The sequence below is a fragment of the Falco biarmicus genome, chromosome 4 (assembly GCF_023638135.1).
Source record: "Falco biarmicus isolate bFalBia1 chromosome 4, bFalBia1.pri, whole genome shotgun sequence".
In the NCBI taxonomy this organism is placed as follows: Eukaryota; Metazoa; Chordata; class Aves; order Falconiformes; family Falconidae; genus Falco; species Falco biarmicus.
In genome coordinates, this window is record NC_079291.1 from 85,969,863 (window position 1) to 85,993,001 (window position 23,139).

Consider the following 23,139-nt stretch of genomic DNA (forward strand, 5'->3'; position numbering starts at 1 on the left):
AACTTTTTTTTTCCAGGGCCCAATCTAAAGCTTAATGAGATTGTAGAAGGGTTTCTGTTGCCCTGGGCTTCAGACCCCCTTGGACACTTGGCAAAACTTTTTTTCCTCTCTCATGTGACACAATTTTCATACATTTCTGTAATGTCTGTCTCTTTGTGTTCTCATAGCTCTTTAATAAGTTTAGCTTACAATTTACCAGACTTGCAGAATTTCAGTATTTCATCTGTTTTAGAGGTGGCTGAGTCAAAGCAATAATCAATATTTTTAGTCCATCTTTTCAAAGACAGCCTCTCCTGCGGAGTACCTTCCTTGGAAGGTTTGAACCTCATTGCATGACTGAGGCTGGGAAGGGATTTGTAGGGCAAGCCCATGGAGGGAGGAATGAAAACAAAAGCCCCGGTTTTCTGATCCTGCCTTCAACTACAAGTCAAGTTTCTGCAAAATAAGCCCCCAAGGACAGCAGGAATCACGCGCTGGTTTTCTTCCCCCTTGCATGCTACTGCCTTTCAGGGCTCCCCAGCCCTGCCTGAGGCAGGGAATTGCATTTCCCAGCCCACACTTCAATTCCTTTTTGTCCAATGCAGGTGAAAGGAGAACAACTTTCCATAGTTGCTTCCTCTTGCTCCAGAGATGCGCATGGGGAAGGAGGAGTGCCTGGAACCAGAGCAGGGTATACGTCCTGCTGCACTTGTGGTTTTGTGATCTTGCACAAACCATTTCATGTCTTTGAGTGTCAGTTCTCAGCCGAGCTGGTAGAGGGAAAGCATTGCCCAGCCTCACGGACCGACCCGAGCTGAGATGACACAGGGAGAGGAGGGAGCTGGAGCACCCAGGAAACTTCAGTAGCTCCAGTTTCCTGAGATGTTCAGTCATCCATGAAATGGAATGAGATTACACTGGGACAACAAGGAAGTTCAAGTGGTGTCATTTGTCTTATGGGGTCTCATATTCAAATTTTGTATAGCAAAGTACCACTGACGTGCAGAGATGAGCAAATGATGGAGCTGCAGGGCAAGTCTTGTGGTGGTCCCACGTGATGAATCATCAAGACCTGGCCTAATGCTTCTCTGCCTTGACCCAGCCTGCTGCAGGGCAGGCCCTGACATTGGAAATTCCCGGAAAAAAGTGCGTATCTGGGAGGGAAGAACAGAGATTCCTGTTGCCCAATGGAACCTTAAAGAGTGCACCCAAGCAGGGTACGTTTAGAGAGGGTTTGGTGGAACAGAGCTGGTGGTTTCTGGCAGAGAGTGGGCACAGCAGAGGTCCACCAGCTGCCTGTCAATATTGGTAATATTGCTTCATTTTCTTTAAAGTCTGACAAGGTCTCTAATAAAGTTCCTGGCCAGCTAACACCAGCGTCTCTGGGGATCAGGCACTAAATACAAGGTCTGCATGCTTGGTTCCATCACATCATCACCTGGGAACGCTCAGAATCCCCAGAGGATGGAGGTGGCTTGGCCTCTCATCCCGGTTCTTCTCTGCTGTACCTATTTATTTAGCAGGAATAACTGTAAGCATGCATACTGGTGTCAGAGCCCCACTAATACCGGTAAGGAGAAATTTCATCTTCAGTTGAAGACTGGGAAGGCACTTTCAGAGCATGTGGGAATCACTGCATGTGATGGGATATGCTCTGCATTATGCACATGTACTGCGCTCCTTCCCCGGCTGGGAGGAGGCCCAGCCCAAAGGTGGGCTCTATCGCTTAATCTGATCAAGTGGTAAAGTCACCATTTTTCAAAAACTGGCTACCTTTGAACTGCGAGTGGATTTTACATGGGAATTTCAAAGAGCAAATAGAAAGAGCCTTACGGGGGAAGAAAAAACAGTCCCTGATCAGATAAGAGTAACCTATGTGTTGTGTTAAAATAAGCCTCTGACATCTGCAGGATTAATGCTCTGCCCAGAGGATACAGCAGTTCAGTGGCAGCTCAGAGCTTGCTGTGAAACAACATTCAATCCTTTTCAGGAAAGCTCTGATATCTGAAAAGGAGAAAAAAAATAAAAGAAAAAAAATGTGGTAAATTTCAACTAATTTCAATTAAAATAGCAGCAGCAGAGTGAAAAGCTTTGCTCTCAAGGAGAACTGTAGTGATGGGTCCAGTCCTACATTGTGTGTTTGTGAAGGCTCCAGCACACAACTGGTGCTTAGTTTTAAGGCTAAATTTATATGGCTCAGCTGCTTGCAGGCCAGTTCAGGTCCAAAATCTGTCTTCTGTACCATGAAGCAAGCCTCACTGCTCTGAACAATTCAGGAGGAAAAGGGACAGAACCTTTCTGCAAATTTTAATTAACACTTGGGGTATTTAGTCCTTGGCACTTCCACAGCTCCCTCCACTGCATTCAAAATTCTTGTTTTCACCTGCACAGCAGGAGTGAAAAATTACTGTGTGCTGTCATGAAATCACTGTGTGCACCCACCACAGCAAGAACAACTTTTTATTTCGCTGCCTCATCCAAAGCCCATCATTAGAGGTCTTTCCATGGACTGTGAAGAGCTGGGGACTTGAGGCTCCCACTGCCATGAGTGGATGTAAACTTGCACCCCTTGCACAGCTGCTGCAGTCTGCTGAGAACAGGAGGGAAAGACAGAGGCTTAAATATTAGGTTAATACTAGTTTTTACTCTGTTAATGGAGTGCTTAGCTCCAGCATTCCTGCTTTTTCTGGACAGGAATAGTTTGGCAGCAGCAGAGCGGACCATAGAGGACATCCCAGGGAAGGGGTTGAGTCACCATCCCTGGGGGTGTTTAAAAGACACATAGATGTGGTGCTTAGGGATGCAGTTTAGTGGTGGGCTTAGCAGTGCTGGGTTAAAGGGTGGGCTCGATCTTAAAGGTCTTTTTCCAACCTAAACAATTCTGTGATTCTATCTGCCCCAGCAGCTCTTTTCCAACACATGAACATTCACCTGGCGTTGATACAAGAAACTCCGCACACCTGCGCCGGGCAGGACTCCACTGACCTCTCTCCTGCTTGAAATGCAAGTGGAGAGGAGTGCATGGGATTCCTAAGCATTTTTCTTATCATCATGGCAGTAGATATCAGAGAAAAGGGATATTTATTTTCAGAAAGCTTTGACTTAAATGTGAGCCAAAGGCAGTGAGGGCTTCATGAAAATCTTTACATGTTACATTGGGCCTGGTGTGGAATTTCTGCTAAAATAAAAGCACCCTTACTAAAAAGTGCTTTTATGATTATTAGTTCTTTAATATCCCAGTGGAAAAATTTAACTAGTGGCTTGTTCTGCATTTTTATCTTGCAGCTTTCCCAGCCTGAATTTGCATGCTGTGGTGCTGGCAGCCAAGGACCCGGAGGTGAAAGCGATTACAAACCCAAAAGGGACAGCCTTCTCTTTTGGTTTCAGAAAACATGCATGTGTAAAGACCAGACCCAGTGGGAAGGAAAAGATATGTCAGTCTGTTACTTCTGTTCAAATATTCTAAGATACCAGCAACAAAACAAAATTTGCTTTTGCAGGATCAACAACACACGTGTATGCACTACATGTTTAAAGGCCAGGTTAGACACCAGCAAGAGATCTCTTCTTTCCTCCTGCATGGCACAAGCTGGGCGGCATCTTTTCAGAATAACATTGAAGCACAATTTTATTAATTATGATTACTGTGATTATTAGTTATTTGTCCTGTGGTACTGCTTAGGAATCCCTGGTCTGAATCAGTACCCCCTCGTTATAGATGCTGTAAAAACAGAAGAAAAAAAGGTAATTCTTCCTCTGAAAATCTTTTTCAGCCTTAATCCTGCTAACCCTGGAGTTAAAGATCAGATTTCCACAGGGAAAGATCAGGGATTTTAATGCAAAAAATATTACCACTGAAAAATCTTAACTAGTAGAAGGAGGCTCCCAGATTCTTTGAGAGATCCCCATCTCTCATCTAACAAATGCAGCTGAATGCTCAGAGGGATTGTGGGTAACTGCATTACACATAATTGAATGTATGTTTTCTTTAGAGGAGTCCCCAAATGTTAATGCTGCTTTACAAAATAGTTATTTCTGTGCACATTCACTTTCTCTGTTTTATTTAAACGCAATTCCTGGCAGCCAGAGGGGCGAAAGACTAGACCTGAATGAACACAGAGTAATTTAGGGTGCCAGGGACAGCAGGGTTGAGGTGCTGGTGGGGACAGCTGCTGGGTGCTGTGACAGTAAATGCTTGTTTCTCTGTCACTTTTGCAGCTGTTTGGAACACAGCGAAATAGGGTCGGGTGGGGGGACGTGGCGGCACGCATTTTGTTGAATGAAGATCAGCATCAATGATGCCTTAGCGCCTGCCTGCCGGCCTGACATTTATGAATCGCTTTCCCTTTGAGACTTGAAGGCTCAGAGCCTTGCTCTTAAATACCTCGTTTGCGTTACTTGCTTGGGTTTTACATTGTTTTCGTTTCTGATACCTTGCTTTGAAAAGAAGGAATGCAAGGGAAAGTTGCAACATGAAAATAAAAGCTGACAGTAAATGGGTAAGCGAGCAGAAAACCCACCACAGATGAGTCCACACAGAGCTGTGTCCCAGCAGGAACTCAGAGCAGAGAGGAGCTCATTTGATGCTCTAATCTGCTGCTTTATCACACATTTTGCTTTACAGCTTGAACCATCTTCCAGTAAAGCTGAAGGAAATGCTCCCATTGCCTTTTATGGAGTTGGATCAGTCCTTTAGAGTAACAGCATTTTTTCTGTCATTTGATGGCTTTAATTTAACTTAAAACTTTGCAGCTCGTATTGTTGAAAGGTGCTACTAACACATGACGTCGGCCGAGCTCGGGTCGGCTGAGTTTGGTGTTGGTTCTGCCACCGTCCCAGCCTGGGCGTCGGGCAGATCTCAGAGCGACCTTCAGTGACGAAAACCAACCCGGTTCCGCGTTCCCTTCCCAGCTCCAATTATTCCTTTTTTTTTTGTTTGTTTGCTAATTCTTCAGCCTAACCCCTCCGTTTTCCCTCAGTAATTTCCTCAACTATCCAGTTTGTTTTACAGATATTTCCATTTCATGTGGAATTGACTATAAAAATTTCATAAAGACCCCACAAAAGAAACCATTCGCTTACATCTATTTAACTTTATCTAGCCAAACCTCGGGGCTAATTCGAAGGGATAGCGAAACTGCAGTATACCAGAGGCTTTTAACAAATAGCTTATTTTTCTTTCCCTAGATAATGCACCATTATGTAGGGTTTTTTTCCAAGGAGAACAATGCGAGTAGCAGTGATGGGAAACTGGAAAACAAAAGAGGCATTTAGAAGGGAGCGCTTTGCAGTCATAAAAGCGTTGAATAATGTTACACCTGATAACAGATACTTTCTCAGAGAGCGCAGAACGCTTTAGCAAGGTGCTGTTTACTTAAGCAGGATATACGGCGCACGTCTAAACTCTTCGGTGGCCGCCGAGCCCGCTTTATTGAGGTGGTTTTTCAAAAAACCAGTGTTTATGGACTCAATGTGGAGCCAGTCGTGGGATGGCTAGTCTGCGTGAAGCAGAAATCATGGCAACACCAGAAGCAGCAAATGGTGGGAGTCTGAGGAATTTAAGCTAAAGTTTTCCCTGAGGGATGGAGTGCTGTGGGGGCTGCAGCCAGGCCGCAGGAACCCTCCTGGGGCGGGAGAGGGGCGCAGGGCTCCGCAGCCAACTCCTTCCGTTTGCTTTTTAATCGATTTTTATTTAAATTCCGCCTCTTCTCGCCGTTTTTCAAGGGTCGCACGTTAGGCCCGAGGCCTGCAAACGCCATTCCTCCACAGCCCGCGCGCCCCGGCCCCCCCGGCGGCCGCCGCTGGCCCCTCAGCGCGGCCGGCACCCACCCGCCCTGCCGGGCCGGGCCGGGGCAGCCGCGGGGGGCGGGCCGGCCGCACGCATGCTCGCTGCGGGACCCGACATGGCGGCGCCCAGCGCGGCGCTGAGGCAGAGGCGGGCGGCGGCGGGCGGCGGCGCCCCCGAGACCCCGGAGCGGGCTGTGGCGAGGCCGGCGGGCAGCGGGGCCGGGCTGCCGCCGCCGCCGGGTACCTTCTGGCTGACCCGCATCGTGCTGCTGCGATCCATAGCCCTGCTTTACTGTGAGTCTCCGGGCGCTGCCCCGCGCCTCTTTGCGCTGCCCGGGGAGCGGGGGGGCCCGGCCCGGCGGAGCCCCGGGCTGCTGGGGGCCATCAGGGGCCGCCGGGCTCGTCCCCACGCAGAGCCCTGAGAAGCCCAGGGGCTGCCCCATCCCTCACGGCCTCACGCTGCCCATCCTCAGGACCCCAGGCGGGACCCCTGCCGCGGGGAAGGGGGGACCCCCGGCGCTCGCCCTCCGGGGGGGTGCGTGGCGGTGGTGCGAGGCCCCGCCGTGGGGGGACAGGGGGCCCGTGGCCGCCTCAGCTGCTCGGCGGTGGGTTTGTGTTTGGGGGCTGGTGGGCCGCAGGGTGCCGGGCCCCATCCTGCAGGGGCGCAGCAGTTGCGCGGAGGAGCCCTGGCACCTTTTCCCAAAGTGCCGCATAACTTGGGTGTTGGGGTACGTGTTTGCGGATGCAGAGCTCGAGGGGACAGCTGGGATGTGAAATGGGAAGAGCCTCGTGTTTCCAGCTCTCTCTGTGCTGGTGGGACGGGGACCCTGTGGCTGATGGATTTGGGGGTGGTGGTGGTGGAGCTTCCACGGTGGTGGAGCTGGATGGGGAGTTTGCTCCCACCAGGAGGCTGGTGCCTGTCGGCAGGGCTGGCCAGCCTTTTTCATCCAGGTAGACTGAGCTAACTGTGCCCCAGAGGAGCTCACTGTCTTACGCAGAAGCAGGTCTTCAGCTTCACCTGGGAGATGACATCCTTGTGTGCCAACACTACCAGCTGGGCCCTAGAATCGCCATGACCTTAAGACGGGTGATGGGGAAACTAGTTCCCAACCTTGGCTGTGCTTGTTTGGTTCCCGCTTTGGCAAGTGCCACTGCGAGCCGTGCTCGGAGCCCACTGGTGCTCCACTTCAAAAATATTCACAGTGAAACCTAAACTGACATGTAACACGCTACGTTACAAATTCTAAACTTGCCCCAGATTTGTCCACAAAATCGTTAGAATTTGTAGGCTGCCAGCCTGCTTAGATTATTTTGCATCAAAACCATGCAGAAGCTGTAGTTTTGTATGTGTTTGACACGTGCTCTGTTTCTAGTTTGGTTTCAGCTCTCGGTGAAATGCGGGGTTATGACTCTTTCAGTCAAAATGAAAGCGATTCTGATATTCCCCCGTGTGTAAATCCAGACTGCTGAGTTTCCCGTAGCTCGGTTTGCAGTTTCCTTATGAAAAACTGATTAGCGTTCTCTGCTGTGTGTTCGGTGGAGGCCGCTGCTTTCTGATCGTGGATTTGGGGTTATAAATATGCCATGTCTGGGACCAAATGCTGTTCTGTAGGGTGGTAGTGTGTTCCATGGGAAGGGAGCAGGCAGTGTCTGGAGGGTTAGGAGTTGGGAAGGGGGTGATGAGGCAGAGGAGGGCAAAGAGTGAGTCCAGCATATAATGTATGGGACCTTCAGGTGAGTGGGAGATCTGATTGGAGATGATGAGAGCAGTAGGAGGTGAGGAGCAAGTGTCTGATTGGGGTCAGGTGAGTTACAGCATGGACATGATTGAAACCTACAGGCTGCAGGGAGAAAGGGAGAATGAGGATGCATAAGCCAGAGGATGAAGCTGAGATTGCAGGTTGGTGAGTGAAAGCAGGATGACAGAAAAGAGGGAGAACTGGACTCTGCACCCTTCCAGATAGGAGAGTGGAATGAGAATACATGGATGTGACAGAAGCGGGGAGAAGACCTTGAAAAGCTGCTGCAGTCCAGAGTGAGGAAACCTTTTTGAGAGAGGCAGCCTCAGAGGAAGGCTTTTGGGTACCAGAGCTGGAAGGAACAGGGTAGGAGGATGGTTCTGTCCTTTGTAATGGAAGAGGTGCAAGAGAGGAAAAGTTTACCTGCTCGTTGTGCACCTTCTGCTTGGTTGCAGTCAGGTGACAGTGATTTCTGCCCTTGAGTAAGAGCCAAACAACCCAAAGCCAGAAACCTGGGCCAGGTTTGAGACAGGTCAAATTCGAGCTTCGGGCTACCACTTGCAGCGGTGTCAGGGCTCCAGCTCTGATCTGAACTCAGGGGAGATGCTGTGCAGGCTGCAGCCCAAGCATTTGTGGGGTGGAAACTGATTGGTGTGTCTGAGATGGAGAGGTTGTGAACAGGCAGATTCCCCTGTCAAAGGCTGCAAAACCATGACACGGCTGTTGGGATGGGGTGCTCTTGAAGGAAGGGTGGCTGCCTTTTGATCTATTCTGAGAGTCTGGGTTCAGAAACAGCAGAGAACAGTTTAAAGCCTGTGTGCCAAGCTGCTCTTCCAAGCTCTTTTCTGAAGATGGAACCATTTACTCTGACAGATTATTTTTTTCCCAGACACGGCGATTCTGCACACGCCGAGTCTCAGACTTGCTGAGGAAATGGTTGATGCAGTTGTGACAGATTGACATTCTTCAGTTGTGGGATGTTTTTCCCTCTTCTTTCATTTCACCCTTTTAAATGTAACCCTTTCATTCCTGCCATATTAAGCAACAGATCCTTTGCGGGGGGATCTTGTGTGAAAGTATCAGGGAAGCAGTCACACCCTGGTGATTGTAGCTCCTGCCTGTTAGTGCAGCTGTGTGAGCTGAGAGCTTGTTCTCCCTCCTGGGTGGAAAGGGAGGGGTGGGAGAGTAAAGGACCCTATGGATGGGGTGGAGAGAAGCATGGATTTAGGGTGTACAGTGATGCTGAGGTGGGGGGCAGAATCACTAAGCATGATCTGGGGCCCTGTCACCTCCTTCCTGCCCCCTGCTCCACTTGAGTGACTGTTTCATTGCCTGAGGTGAGCTGGGGAGATGCTTTCCCTTTGGATCTTCTCGGGCAGAAGGACAACAGGCAGAGCAAGGCAGGTGTGAAGTGTCCTGTGTGCCCTGCCTTCCCCCCCACCCCCTTTGGTTGTAACAGCTCTCCTGTTCTGTTTTTTGAAGGGGGTTTCCAGAAGCAGCCAGAGCCTGGGAAGTCCCTGGCAAAGCAGCTGTTGTCTGAGAGGCAGGTTAGAGATGCGAAGGTGGGAAAGGGTGGGATGATTTGTGGAGGTCAGTGACCAAACCCACCAGCTGCTGGCAGGAATGGGAGGGAAGGGGAAAGTGCCAAGCTGAAAATACTCAGTGAGGTTTGCTCTTTGCAGCAGGGCTGTGCCAGTGGGGCCCTCCCAGCTGAGCACTCAGGTAAATGAAACACCTGTCTGCGCAATTTGGGTTTTAATAGTAGCTAGCACTGTGCACTTGTAGATTCTGTGACGCTTACGTTCTTATAAGCGACAGCCCTCAGAGATATTTTTGGATCTGGGACCTCATTCTCTGCTTGACCAAGTAAGTGTGAGCAGACCAAGTGGTAAAACCCTTCTAGAGGAGGGTAGTGTGAAGTAACACAGGATCCAACCCTGAACACTGAGGAAGGGAACACTCGTGCAGGTCTTATCCTGTGCTCTGCTGCCCACACCCCTCTCTCTGTTTCTGTGGAGGCATTATCATAAGCTACTGGTGTGCCACTTGAAGAGACTTGTCTCACAGGCTTCCACCATTTCAGCCTGTACCTCAGTGGCTCCCTGCAGTCTCTAACACAATAATTCAAGGGGCAGGAAGGTTTGGAGAAATGCAGTTTTGAGATATGAAGGTTTTCTGTCCTGGTCTGGCGCTGTGTATTTGTTCTTTATGGCAGGGATTAACATTTTGTCAACGCAGAAGGTCTTGTTGGAAGCGGTGTTACAGGTAGATAGCTGGTCCCAAAGCTCTTGACAGCAAATGTGCTTTATTTGCTCCCTTCACCCTCCTTCTAAATCATAGTTAAGTGTCCTTTTCAGATGATTACTATCATCAGATTCCAGATGTAAAAGTTTAAGTAATTAGATACCACCCTTCCAAATTTCAGCCAGGCTCTGTAGAGTGCTTTGAAATAAAAGCTATTATTTAAATCCAGTTTATCTTCCTTCTCCTTATGTATTGTTTAATAGTAGTAGTATTTTCTTTCCCAGAGCTAGAGCTACGGGAGGTTCATGCTACTTCTTCCTAATTCTGAAATCTAAAGCCTTCTTGGGGGGGGGGGGTTTGGCTTCCTGTAGGTTCCTGCCTCTCCCTGGTGTCCTTCCTCCTCTCTTTCTCTCTGCCATCTCCCCTGCTTTCCCCTTTCTTTTTCCTCAGTTACATTAGAAGGCTCCTGGTAGCTTTCAGCTTGCCTAGTCAGGATTATAGTACATCTTCTGATGCTTTTTCTGCACTGAAAGGTTTTATTTCAGCGCAGTGCTTGTTAGCAAGGCTGTACAGCAACAGCAGTACTTTAGCACTGTGTCCTCTTAGTAAGCTACGTGCCCTCCGGTTAACTCTGCACGAAAGAGCCATGTGAGACAGAACTGCGTTTGGTCCCGAACAAAGCACTTTCACTGTGGGAAGATAAGTTCATAGCAAGCAGTGATAGTTTAAGGGAAATGGTAAAAGAACCGAGGAGGAATCTTATCTCCCAGTTTGCTGCATGTCCAGAGCAGAGGGATCTCAGGTCATCCTCCAGCTGCAGGCTGAACTGCCCACTGGTGTGCTTTTGAACAACCTGGGTCCTACAGGGAAGCTTTTCAGCAGTGCCACAGCCCAGCCTTTCTATTTGCTTTCATGTTATTTCAAACAAAGAGGCAATGGGGAGATAAGCACTTAAAAAGCCCCCAAAGCAACAACCCTAAAGTCTTGAGCTTTGCTGTGGATGGCAGTAAAACAAAAAAGTGGTAAGAACAGACTGCTTTGTTGTGTGTTTATTTGTGGCTGTAAGGTTGCACGATGAAAAGGGGGTGCTTGGTTTCACCTTGGCTCTTTGCTCAGTGCTATGGTGTTGTTTCTTCTGTGTTGCAAAACTTTGCAGGGGAATTTATCAATTGAAAACTTAGTTGATTCATTTCTCTGATAATAATGAAAATACCATGAATATTCTCCCCCTTCTTCTTTTCAGTAGTACAGCCTCAGCTTGCCAGCATCCAACATAGGGCCTTTTTGAACGCCGTGTTGGGTCAAAGGTGCACTTGATATATAGCTCCAGGCAGAATTTTTGTGTGTGTGCAAAATGTAGTTTGGTTTTCATGCAAAGCTCTTTGCTCTTGGTTCATTTCTTCTTGTGGTTTGGGCTTTAAGTAAAAGTTAAGACTTCTTTTAATGGGGGGAGAGAGAAAGCCATATGACCGGAAAGTTTTGGATTTCACGTCTTTAAATCTTTACAGAGCATGAAGAATGGGATTCTCTCATTCTCCTACCATGACAGGCTGAGCCTGGACCAAGGGAAAGGAACTGGGGTGACAGGGCAATATGGATAGACCAAATAATTTCAGATGGGTGACTCTTGTGTTGCACGCTTGGGTTGTGTTTATTGGTAGCATGTGGGTTTGAACAAGGAACGCGTTCAGTTTGGGAGGAGAGAGGCGGCTGGGAGGGGAAGAAGGTGGAGGGGGGGGAAGTTAATGGAAAAGTACAGTAAAGCACCTTCTGAGGTGAGAATAAGTAGTGAAGGTCTATTAGCAGTTGATGACAATTTACATGTCTTACTTATGTAAAGATCAGCTCGCAGCAGGTAGAGGAGCATGCTCCCATGTGAGCTGTCAAAGGCTCCGTCTGCCTCCTGAGTGGGAGGGAGCACCAGAGTCACAGGAGGCTCAGTTTTTTCAATCCACAAAGGAGCAAATAGTCTGAAGAATGGCAGAGTGCTTCAGGTGGAGCAGGGGAGACTGGCAGGGGCTGAAAACACCCAAATTCAAGAAGAACTTCAAAAAAGTCCAGGCAGTCGCAGGGGTGACGGACAGAGTGATGGGGTTTTATGCTGGGTCTGGAGACTTGGAGGTGTGCAGAGCTGTGCAGGGAGCTGCAGGGCATGTCCCAGGGTTAGGAGCCCAGCTGTGGCCTCACATCATTCCATCTGCAATGCTGGAAAGGATAGCTGCAGGCAAACATCGGCTTCTGCGTCCTGCTCAGCAAAGCATATTCTGAACTCTGAAAAAGTGCCTTTCTCAGTTATGTTCTCATTTGGTAAGTTGGTACCAGAAAGTGAGAGTCACTCTGTGGGGTCTGGCCTGCTTAAGGGGGCTGGAAGGAGAGGGTGACTCCGGATCAGGCCCTGCATCATCTCACTCCATCCTGGGGGAATCTGCTGTGGACTCCTCAGTGCAGTGCGTGCCTGAGCTGGAGGTAACTCAGGAGCTGGTGGGGGCAAGTTGCTTGGTGCGCAGGAATGCAAGTGTTTGCTGTTCTTGGTGGAAAAATAAATCCTGAACTGACAGGAGATGCTGATGAATGCATTGCCCAAAGTTTGCAAATCCCAGAGTCAGGTTTGCTGAGGAGGAAGGCAACTTCTGAGCAGGATGTAGAGTCGTGCAGCTCAGTTGGTGGCAGAGACGCTGCCCACTTGCCTGGCTAACAGCAGTGCCCAGTGGCTGCCCACTCAGACTCTCTTTTGCCATTTCAGCATCCCTGTGGGTAGGACCCTTCTCTCTTTTCTGCCAGAGATAGGAACATCTCTGGGCTGGCATGAGCCTTGCGGACACCCAAGGGCACAGCTTTACAGAAGCATTTGGAGAGGCTAAGGCAGATGCAGTGCCGTTGCTTGGGCAGACTCCATCCCTGCCTTGGGCCCCGTGGCATGGTTGAATGAAGCATGCTGTGTAGGTTGGCTCCCCCCAGCATAGGCTGACTTACTAACTGGTTCATGTAATGGAACTGCTTTGCCACTATCTTGCCAGGAGGAAGGTACAGGACAAACAAGAGGAGCTGTTAACCTTGCCCCATGCTCTGGCAGTGCAGCGAGCATGCCAGCCAGTGCCCGAGGTGGAAGCAAACTTGTTTGACCATGTTTACCTGGAGGGAGTGGGAAGATGTAGAGTGGAAAAACCCCAAATACAAGGCCAAAGGGAGCCAGGTTTCAGAATAGGGGTTAAGGAAGAAGAAGAAAAACACAGGCTTTGGGGGGCAAAAACGTCTCCCCCCATCAAACTAAGCAAAGGTCAAAGGGAAGGTTCGTGGAGGAGGGAGCAGGGTCTGTGTTACAGTCAATTTAAGGATACCGTTTCTTGAGAGGGGTTCAGGGAGAGGAAGCAATGACAAGCTGATAAATAACTTCCCTTTTTTTCCCCTGGATCTGTGCATCTCCTGTGTTGCTGAAATCCTTTGCAGAATCTGTCTTCAGTTGCTGGTAACACAGGAACTGCTGCCTACAGGGTGAAGCTTCCTGAAGGCTTAGCTGGTGCCTTGGGAGGGTAGATCTGGATGATTTGGTGGGGGGGGCCTGAGAAGTGGGTGCTGCCTTAGGGATGTGCCCTTCAAAGGTGCTCCAAAAGATGCTGGAGGTGAGTGGAGAGGGAGCATGGCGTGGTGGAGACGGCAGCTCAGCTTGGGCAGTGTCCAGGAGGGGGAGCTGGGTCCAGGATGGAGCAGCACATCTCGGGAAGGCTGCCCAGTGTGAGCGAGCGATCACCAGCGCTTGGACTGGCCCCCATGGCCTGAGAGGGTGCTGGATCCAAACCTAGGTGAAACGGTCAGGATTTCTTTGGGTTAGATGAGTTCTTCATAAAGCAGGGCTGTTGCCGGTGGGATTTAGTTGTGAAATGGTAATGGGTGAAATATCAGCAGTGCAGCGTCTTGTGAGAGATTGATGTTCCGGGAGAAAACCACTTTGGAGCCCAAACTGGGAAATCTTTAGATGTTCAGTTCATGCCAGCCTATAATGCAGTCCTTGCTGCTTTCAGACTTAAAAAGGCTGTGCAGTATTTTGTACATACAATGTGTACTTTTCTGCAATTGCTATAGTTTGTTTCTCCTAATTTACCCTTTCCTTGTTTATCTTGCATACTGTGCAGGGGTCTAATTTAGATTTTTTTAGAAAAAAAAAACCTGCTTAGCAGTTACGGGTTGGGGGCAGCAATTTCTATAGCATTTAGAGGTGAATTTGATTAGCACTTTTGGAAAACTGTGCAGCAAATTGCAGTGCTAATCAAGGGAAATCAAGCCATGGAGTTTTAAGGCAGAGTTGCTTTTTGTTTTTTGGGTTTTTTTAAACCAAAAATGAAGATATTAAGTTGTCTGAGGCTCCCAAGCATTATATTTCTGCCAGTTTCACGTGTCAGGCTTTCTGATTACACAGTTGTGTTGGTAGAAAAATATGACTACTCTAAAATATAAAACACTTAATTTGCGGTCCAAAACTGATTCTTTAGTGTTGTGATCAGTTTTTCTCTTGTCCCCTCCCTCCCCCATCCATAACTGAGTAAATATTCTGCATGTCTTTTATTAGTTTGTAAAATCCTTCGCTGTACAAAAGACAAATGGGAAGAGATGCAGCCAATTAAACCCCCAACTTTATTGTGTTAGTGCTGTGATTCAGGGTCTGTTGAAATCAATGGGAACCCCTCCCAGTGACCTCCGATTCGCGTTGGATTGTGAGGTTTAGTGGTTTTTCAAATAAGAGCAAAATACACAGCGTGTGCAAAGAGATGGAGTAAGTGTTAAGTGGATTAACTGAAATCCACTGGAGACCTTTGTATGTGTCTGGGGGGAATGGGACATTTATTTCTATTCCCTGGGGCTGCAGACATTTGATTGCTAGTCAAACTTCAAAGAAATGGGAATCCGGGCCTGAACTGGGGTATAGTTTCACACAGACTTTCCACCAGCATTCCCAGTGAGAGACACCAACCAGATGAACACCAGAATTCTTGTTTGCAGAATGACAGTATTCAGATAAGGAAGGAAACAGATTTGATCATTAACCAGGGAGGACTGGGGGGAAACAAACTGGCCTTTTGCAAGACCTCTGGTGTTGCTGTGTGTGACGTGGCTGGTGTTTGGATAATGTTTGAAAGATGGGTAAGTTAGCTGCTGGGAGCAAAAGGGATGGAGCCTAATCAGGAAATGTTGGCCTTCATAATTTTTTTTTTCTGAGAAAAGGAGATTACTGCAGTTACAAACTGCAAACTGGTAACTGGAGGAGATTCCTAAAATATGAGATAATCCCTAGAAACTGACCAACTTTCTCTGTAGAACATCAAATTCTAGGTCTGTAATCTGTAATTAAATTGCTTATGTGCTGTTAAAAAAAGCATCTGGCTGTTCTAAGATTGTCCAGTGTAAGAGCATAGACACTATAAATGAGAGAGCTATAGTGACATATAAAAAGTAGCAATTTAGAGGACAGGAAAATATTAAGACTTTATATTTCCAACATACCAGGATGTGAGAGGATCCAGAAGGCCAACTCATAGCATAACTGCTGTCTTTTGCAGTTGCAGTGGATAACCGTTAACCATCACGCTGCCAAAAGAATTCAGGTGTCCTTTGAATGCCTCTTTAATAGTGTGTGAGTTAGCTGTCTTGTTATCAATATTTTGAAATATTAAGTGTTTTCAATATATGGATAAACTTCCAGTGCTTGATAGACGCACAGATAGTGTTTATGTGAAAATGAAGCCAAAGCGTAACCTTGCAGGCACAGTTTGCTGTCAGTCTGTGTGGGTTATTTATACTGGGAGCAGCAGACATTGTAAATCACCATCAATAACAAAATCCATGCTGGAGCTGTAGTCTATTGACACTGCAAAATGTTTTGTGAAACTGAAATACCAAGGGTCAGAAAGTACAACTGTGTCTTTGCTGCTGCAGAGCTGAAGGCAGTTGTATGTGCTCTTCTGGCTGCTTCAGCCATGCTCCACGGTATCTGTGCGGGAGCTGAGGGCTTCCCGGTGTCCCCTTTCCAAATGCTTTTTGTAGAAAGGATATTCTGTCCGAAAGCCTTGAAATTAATGTGTTACTTTCCCTCGTGCTCCGCAGTGCAATTAAGCTGTTTTCCTCATCTGCATTAGGAGATGAATAGCTGATGTGACTAACCTAGGGTCACGCAGAGTCTGGCAGAGCTGGGCTGCGCCTTTTGTTTCAGCATTGGGTCAGGGCTCTCTGTTACAGGGAGCTTTTCCCAGAAGTGCATTGTTGAGTGTGCCTGAAGCAAGTGGCATGTCCCTTACAGCTGTTGAGGAGAAAATTATCTTAAAACAGACTCTGTGCCATTTCCTGGTGTGAAGGCAGAGACCGTATTTATAGAATTCCTCTGCCTTCTGCATCATGGTTAATAGAAATGACTGTGTTGTATTTTAATGAAGATGAGGGCTTGTGAATAAATTCCTTTCTGAGGCATGAATATACTTCTGTAACTCTGAACTCAAAATACGTAACTTCTGCCTGGATGATTTCTAATACTGTTTCCCCTCTCCTTGTTTTCCTCTAGTTGTGGCATTCCTGGTGGCGTATCATCAAAACAAGCAGCTAATAGGGGAGAAGGGGCTGCTCCCTTCTAAACTGTACCTGCAGAATGTCAAAAAGTATTTCAAAGGGAAGATAAACCTGGATGCTCTGAGCTATGCGCCAACAATCATCTGGTTTCTGGATTGGTCAGACATGGACAGCACCTTGGACTACCTCTCCCTCTTTGGCCTGGCAACTTCAGCCTTTGTATTGATAACTGGATGTGCAAACATGGTCCTCATGTCTGCCCTGTGGGTTCTCTACCTCTCGTTGGTCAATGTTGGACAGATCTGGTAGGTTAACAATCTCCCTATTTTGTTTTTCTCTGTAATCTCTTGCTGTTCATTGTACACATTGACTTTCTGTCACCATTTGAGGTTGGTACTCTGGTAAGGAACGATGTAAGAATGTGAGAAGGAAAGCATTTGGCAGAAATGAAGTATGGGCATGCCCCAGCTCTCTCTTTTACCTGGTATATCTGCCCTGATTTCTTTTGTCCTCTCTGAGAGGCAAATTGGCTGCATAACATGCCATGCTACACACGGTCCCTGCTGTGGAGTACTTTCCCTCATGGCTGTCGCAAGGGAACCCCCCTAATAATTACCTTTGAGATAGTTTCTCAATTTTCAGTTCTATCCAGAAGAGAGCTGAAACACTCAAGATAAGTACATGAAACCGGTGGGGAAAAAATAAAGGAAAAGTAGCGACTGCATATTGCCTTGCTGCAGGGAAAAGCTGTGATGCAAAAGGAAAGGCTTTAGGTGGTCCTCACACGTGTTAGGACCCCAAACACATTGGCTAAAAGAGGATGGGCCCTTAGAACCCCAAATTTCATTAGTTCACCTCTTCAAGTACCTCTCTTCCCTGTAGCCGAGATGGTGTGGTAACTTTGGGGAGGTAAAAGGCTATACCGTGAAGAGGTGCCCAAGCTATGAACATGATAAGCTGTGTCACTGGGATGTTCTTCCCAAATCTTCTGGCTCTACGACACATGACAAGGACAGCTTCCCCATAGATGGGCTCAGTGAATTTAATTTTAAGGATTTGCATGCACTTGGGCAGACTTGCATCTTGTCCAGTCCCATTCATTCCTATCCTACTCCAGATGGTATGTAAGTGGGTGAAGGATAACAGCTTTAGTTTTCTGAAAAGCTCTATTCTCTGAGTTCTTAACTCAGCATGAACTTAAGGCTATGAAACAAAGCCACAAAATTTTAAAAATAACTTGGTGGATAGTTTTCCATTGCCAGTTCCCAAGTTATTCCAAAATCGCTCATCTATTTTTCTAGATGTTTTATGTTACAGGGCAAGAATTCAAGCATAGTCCTGCTCTCACTTCCAGAGATACAGGAGCTTGTGTCATTGTAGCAGCAAAATCTGGATGTGTTCCTGGACTTCCTTCTGTTTGTGTTTCTCTTTGGGGCAGGGGGTGGGTGGGATGGAACCCTAACAACCTCCCCCTCAAGCTCCGGAGGTTTTGTAGCTGGAAGCTGGACCTGCAGTGACTCTTGGGGCTGAAGGTTTGATCTGGCTTGCTCCTGGAGTAGTGTACCAAGACATTAGCATGGCAGACTGTCTTCGTTAGTGCCCACGGGGCACTCTGGAGTGCTCAGTGTGCTGGTGCTATAGTGGTGCTACAATGTTGTTACAGTTTTGATTTTAAAGAGGGCTAGCTGGAAATGTGTTCTCTGTGTCATGTTCTGTGCTGGTCCTCTGCTCTCAGTTGCTTTTCCTGGTACGGACAGACTGAAGGCAGAGGTGTGATGTCTTCTCTGCTGGTGCTGGAGGGGTGACGGTCTGCAGAACTCTTGAGGTTTTGCCAGAAGAAATCCGGTTGTGCCCGTTGAGCTCTGAGTGGCTGTTCTGTCATCTTTCAAGTCTTCAAGGGAGAAGCAAAGGGTCAGGTAGAGGGAGGGGAGCCTTCTTCCACGGCTGCACCGAGCCACCACCAGTGTCCAGCAGACCATGTCCAAACGCCTCTTCCTGAGCAGGGTTAGAAGCTCACGGCCAAGTGTTGGGTCTCTTTGCAGCTCTGAAGGCAATGAGCTGGCCAGCAGGAATGCAAGCAGAGCCCAGAGTTTGCCTTTTGTGGATGCTGTGGTTGAAAGGAATTGACTCTTGATATTTGAGATAAGGCTGTGTTTTTTCCTACTCTGCTAGTAGTTTAAAATTTACTCTGGCACAGACAGGTGACTCCTGGTACACAGCAATAACACACCAAAGGAATGGGTCAGGTTCTTCTGCAGAAGGGGTAAGAGAAAAGAGGGGGGGATAGGAGGCGTTGCCTCAACTTCATTTCTCCTCCATTGTGGCATCAAATATATTAAACAGGAAATTAGGTCCTTCTTGTAAAGGGGTGGGGGAAGAGAATCAAAGCAACCCAGCAGTACAGTTCATTCAGCTGTGGCTGCATTTTTCATTAGATCCTCTGAAATGGGTCACTGGGTGGTCATACCGTATTATTATTGTGCATACAGTGTGACATTCAATGTGCGTACAGTGTGACACTGCAAGTAAACAGGGAAAAAGCAAGGGAGGGGATTAACTCATTTCTCACCATCCTTCAGGGAATGGTGGTGGTATGAGGGATGAGCTGAGAGTACCAGAAGTCTCATGAATTCTGCTGTTGATGGTGGGTGGATGGGTGGCAGCATTGTCCTTAAAACTAAGGCTGGCTTTAAAGCTCCCTTTACATGCTGGTTTGTAGGTGGGGTTAGATGGTCCGTTAACTTTGTCTTACTCTCAGATTTGGGCAGATTGAGAGGTTTGGATGAGTTCTGATTCTTCTCCAAAGCATCTGTTGAAGACCACAGATGATCTTATAAAGGGGGAAAGGACAGTGTTGTCAGGCATCACTCATCAGAGTTACCAAGATAGCTCAGCAAAAAGGCATCTGAAATGAGGAAGAAATTCCTCCTGTGGCTGCATTGTTTTGTCGTTACTGTACAGCCTTTCTCAAAGCTCCTCTTCAGCCGGCAGGCACAGACTCCTGCGAGCTGGCACGGCTGGGCCGGGCACGGACCCACGGCCTGACCCGATCCAGCAAAATCCTTTGCAGTAGTTGCCTGGGAAGCCAGTTCGAGGAAGATACGGAGTGATAAGGAGGAATAGAGCTCTCTTCTTTAGGCCACTGAGGAACAATTTATTCCTTTTATCGCCTTTTCTTTTTCTATTTTAATTTTAAATGTTTCTATTTGTTTTGGGCTGGAGACTCCAGATAGTGGGTGCTGCTGAAGGAGCGAGTCTTTCAACTGCTGTCCAGCTGGCTAGGGCTCAGAGTCAGAGGAAGCTTTAGAAGAGCAAACTGTCTCCTTTGAAGGGCAGGACATGTCGCCTGCCTGCCCTGGTACTGCCAGCCTCCACCTGTGAGCTAGGGGACACTCCACACTGTGCCTGGGGACAGCTGAGCCTGCTGTGACAGCTCGGCAAGGGACCAGCTGAAGGTCTTTGAGGGTGTTACAACCCTTAAGAAAGCTGCTCCTGGAACAGGCTGATGTGAGCTGTTTGTAATGGATTTTGCGGGATAAGGGATTACTTCGGTAACCTAAAATCCTGAGAACTGGGGCCAGGATGTTGTCCTGGCCCCGAATTCTTGACTTTGCCAGTTCCTCTTGGCTCTGCCAAAGAGCAGGTGAGCTGTCTGAAATAAGATGCACTTTGGTGGTTCTCAGAACTAGGCTAGCTTTCAGAGAAAAACATCTTGATTTTGGTACCTGTGAAATGCGGTGCCAAGGTTGCCTTTGTTGAATTTGAAAGCGGAATGTACCAGGGAGCTTTTGTAATTCTGAGCACTCTGTTCCCAAAAGAGTTGTGGTACTCAGGGTCTGCTCAGACCAAACCTGGACACGTTCTCTTGGTCATGGGGCACGCATATTATTGTGCCACACTTGCATCAAAAGCTCAGTGTGTCTGTCTGAAAATACTGGATTTCCATCCCTCCTCTGCCATTTTGAACTTTTTCTCTTGAAGTAGGAGACTGTCAAGAATCTAAAAATATGCCAGTGCAAAAGAATGTTTAACGTCTCGCCCGTTGGCTGGGTGAACACTTAATCATGACATTAACTTTTAACCTTGATTTTTCTTGTAATTTTTGCAGGCTATGGCTGATTTCAGTGAAATAGTAAAAGGTAGTCCCAACTTGAGTATAATGAAAGCTATTTAATGAAGCTAAAGATGCTTAAAAAGATTTTGTGGGAGTTCCTCATACTTCAGCATCCATTTTGCAGACTGCAAATCCTGCTTGTCTAGGCTCGGTCATTGGAAGAACAGCGCAGCTCCACAGGTCCCACACAAATGGCCTTGCCTTCCTCCCCACTTCCTCCCTTCTGAATATTAATATAATGGATTGTCATGCATTTAAATAAGAATGGGGAAAGCTGCCCCTTTGTTTAAAAGTAAAAATACTTGTTGCAGGTGACCTCATGAAACCTCCATTTGTGGTTTTATTCCCTATGGTTTCTGCTGGGCTGTACGTCTGCAGCAATGGACCATCGGCAGTAGGGGCCCTTTGTTAGGACAAGCTCTCCGGGAGAGGCATTCCGGCAGAAGTTAAATCATTTTTGTACCAGAATAACTAATGCACTTCTAAAGTGAATTTGTAATTCTGGAATAAAATCACTTTTATCCCACAGTAAGGTGTCTCCGGAGAGCTATTACATTTTCTTATATAAACAAACTTTTAAACTACTCTGCCACTGATCTCCTGTTTCTTCTTCTGTTGTTTCCTCACTGAACCACCCCCCCTGGCATTTTCAAATGTCAACTGAAAACTCTTCCTTTCCCTTGGTTATTATGTTGTTTCATTTTACAAAGCATATTGCCCACTGTTAGAGAGTACAGTTTGTAAGGCGCTTGATACAAAAGCTGGAATTGTGGTTTTTTTAAATCCTATTGCCTTTTTTTCTGTCATGGCTAAGATTCTGGTAGAGTTACAGGAGCTCAAGGGAGTAGGTTAAACAAGCCAATAAATAAAATGTTATAGCATGAAGTGGCTACAACGTTCTTTTCAGTGTGTTCTTCCCTTGTGGAAAACGTTGGTGGGGCTACTGCTAACAGGTATTTAGGGTAAAATAAGACTAAGCAGCACACCTTTTTTTCCTGCAAGGCATATGAAACTGAACAGTACTTTACCGCCGTACAGCCCCGGGGACTGGGGGCGAGTGCCGTCTGGGCTGTGCTTGTGTGCCCTTCGAAGCCTGTGTGCCCAGGTGGTTTCCAAAAAGTTGGAGATGCTGCAGTGCTTTTCTAGAACACAGAGGGGAGGATGTACTTCTGTCTTTCTGGCCCCAAATGCTTGGTGGTTTTTCATATTTAGCTGATTGAACATTATTAATAGCTTTTAACTTTAGTATTAAGGTCTTATTGGAGGGACAGGTATGCTGCAGGGCCTGAAAGCATGTCTCTGAGGCATTTAATTTGATTGCAATTACATTATTGTCCTCAGAAGATCATTTACAACAGAGAAGGAAGAAAGACTTGTATGTCATGGAGGTTTTGTGCCTTATATGTCTTATTAAAAACTATTTGACCTATGCAGGACTTTAATCACAGTCTTCTGTGTGCTAGTGAATGAACTGGTGACTGGTTCAGGCTGAAGTCCGTTAAATGCTGAAGGGCTGATCAGATGCTCAGGGCTGTGTTTTCACTCTCCAGGAGGGCATTAGTAGCCATTAAATGGACTTCTTCCCTACTTTCTTTCCTTTTATATTCTACAGCTTTGATTTTTCAGTCTAAAGCACTGGGGGTTTTGTCCAGTGTCATCCTATTTGGTAAAGGTTAGAGACAGATCTCTTCTCAGTTTCTTATGCCAGCTTGTAAAACAGCCAGTGTGTGAATTGTGGCTAGATTTGGCAAAACATCATTCCCATTTTCAAGTGTACTGGTTTGTGACCCTCTTATGACGAGGGCACAGCACTTCCAGAGAGAGTCATTTTATGACGAGGAGAGCCCTAGTCTGACGCACAACATACAGATGGAAGAATCACCCTTTGAGCTTCCAGCAGACCAGAGACAGATCAAGGGTGAATTAATGTATCCACACGGGTGCATTTGAGCTAACGCATGTTTTATTAAGTAGCATGGCTAATTCAGTAAGACCTTTTTGACTGCCTCCAAGCAAGCTCTGAAAGACCAGGAGCTGTGCATGTAGGCAATAGGAACTTGTGTGCCTGGGGTTTCATCAGTATGCTTGGTTTGCTTGGGAAGTTCTGAGAGACCTCATGGTGTGGGCAGGAATGGATGTGTTGGGCTTAACTGTGTGACCTTGGCAAGGTCTTTCCGTCAGTCTGTATCTTGCTTTATCTGCCTGTCTGGAAGTGATACAACCTTGTGCTGAGGGATTGTAAGACTTAATTGATATCAGCTTTACAGATATTAAAGTTTGAAGCACAAGCAAAAATTAATGCTGTGCCTGAATCCAGTGTACAATTTTGTGTATTTTAAAAAATAATATCTAGACTTCTAGATGAATTGCATTAACTTGATGCATATGCTAAATTGGAGTCACTTGAAGTTTGCTAGGGGCTTTGCAAATAACCCACTTACTGAGAACCCTTTTTGCAACCTGGCTTTATTTTTCTAGCTCTCCAAAATATCCCAATGACAACAACAACAAGAAAACTTAGAATATCTTATTCCTTTATCTGGCCCTGGCCTTGGCAATAAACCTCAGGAATTTCTTTGTTATTGTGGATTGCAGCCTTGCATCCCTTTTACTCTGAACTGCCCTCCCTCTTTCCCCAGAAAGAAAAGATTATCTCTAGAAACGTAAACCAAAAGTTGAAGGATCTCAGGGGGTCATCCTTCCTGTCGAGGAAGCTGCTTTTTG

At 47.0% G+C, this 23,139-nt stretch overlaps 1 protein-coding gene across 2 annotated transcripts in view; it reads left to right on the forward strand.

Annotated features, from left to right (window-relative positions):
• Window positions 1-5,872: 5,872 nt before the first annotated feature.
• LMF1 (lipase maturation factor 1) overlaps window positions 5,873-23,139 on the forward strand; it is a 206,399-nt gene continuing 189,132 nt past the window's right edge. Inside the window, exons 1-2 of one of the 2 annotated variants that reach the window (XM_056338286.1) lie at window positions 5,873-6,060; window positions 16,297-16,606. In XM_056338286.1, coding sequence (XP_056194261.1) covers window positions 5,883-6,060; window positions 16,297-16,606 — 488 coding nt within the window. In that variant the 5' untranslated portion in view covers window positions 5,873-5,882. Of the gene's footprint in view, window positions 6,061-16,296; window positions 16,607-23,139 lie in introns of those variants that run through there. The other variant, XM_056338287.1, reaches the window with a different exon arrangement.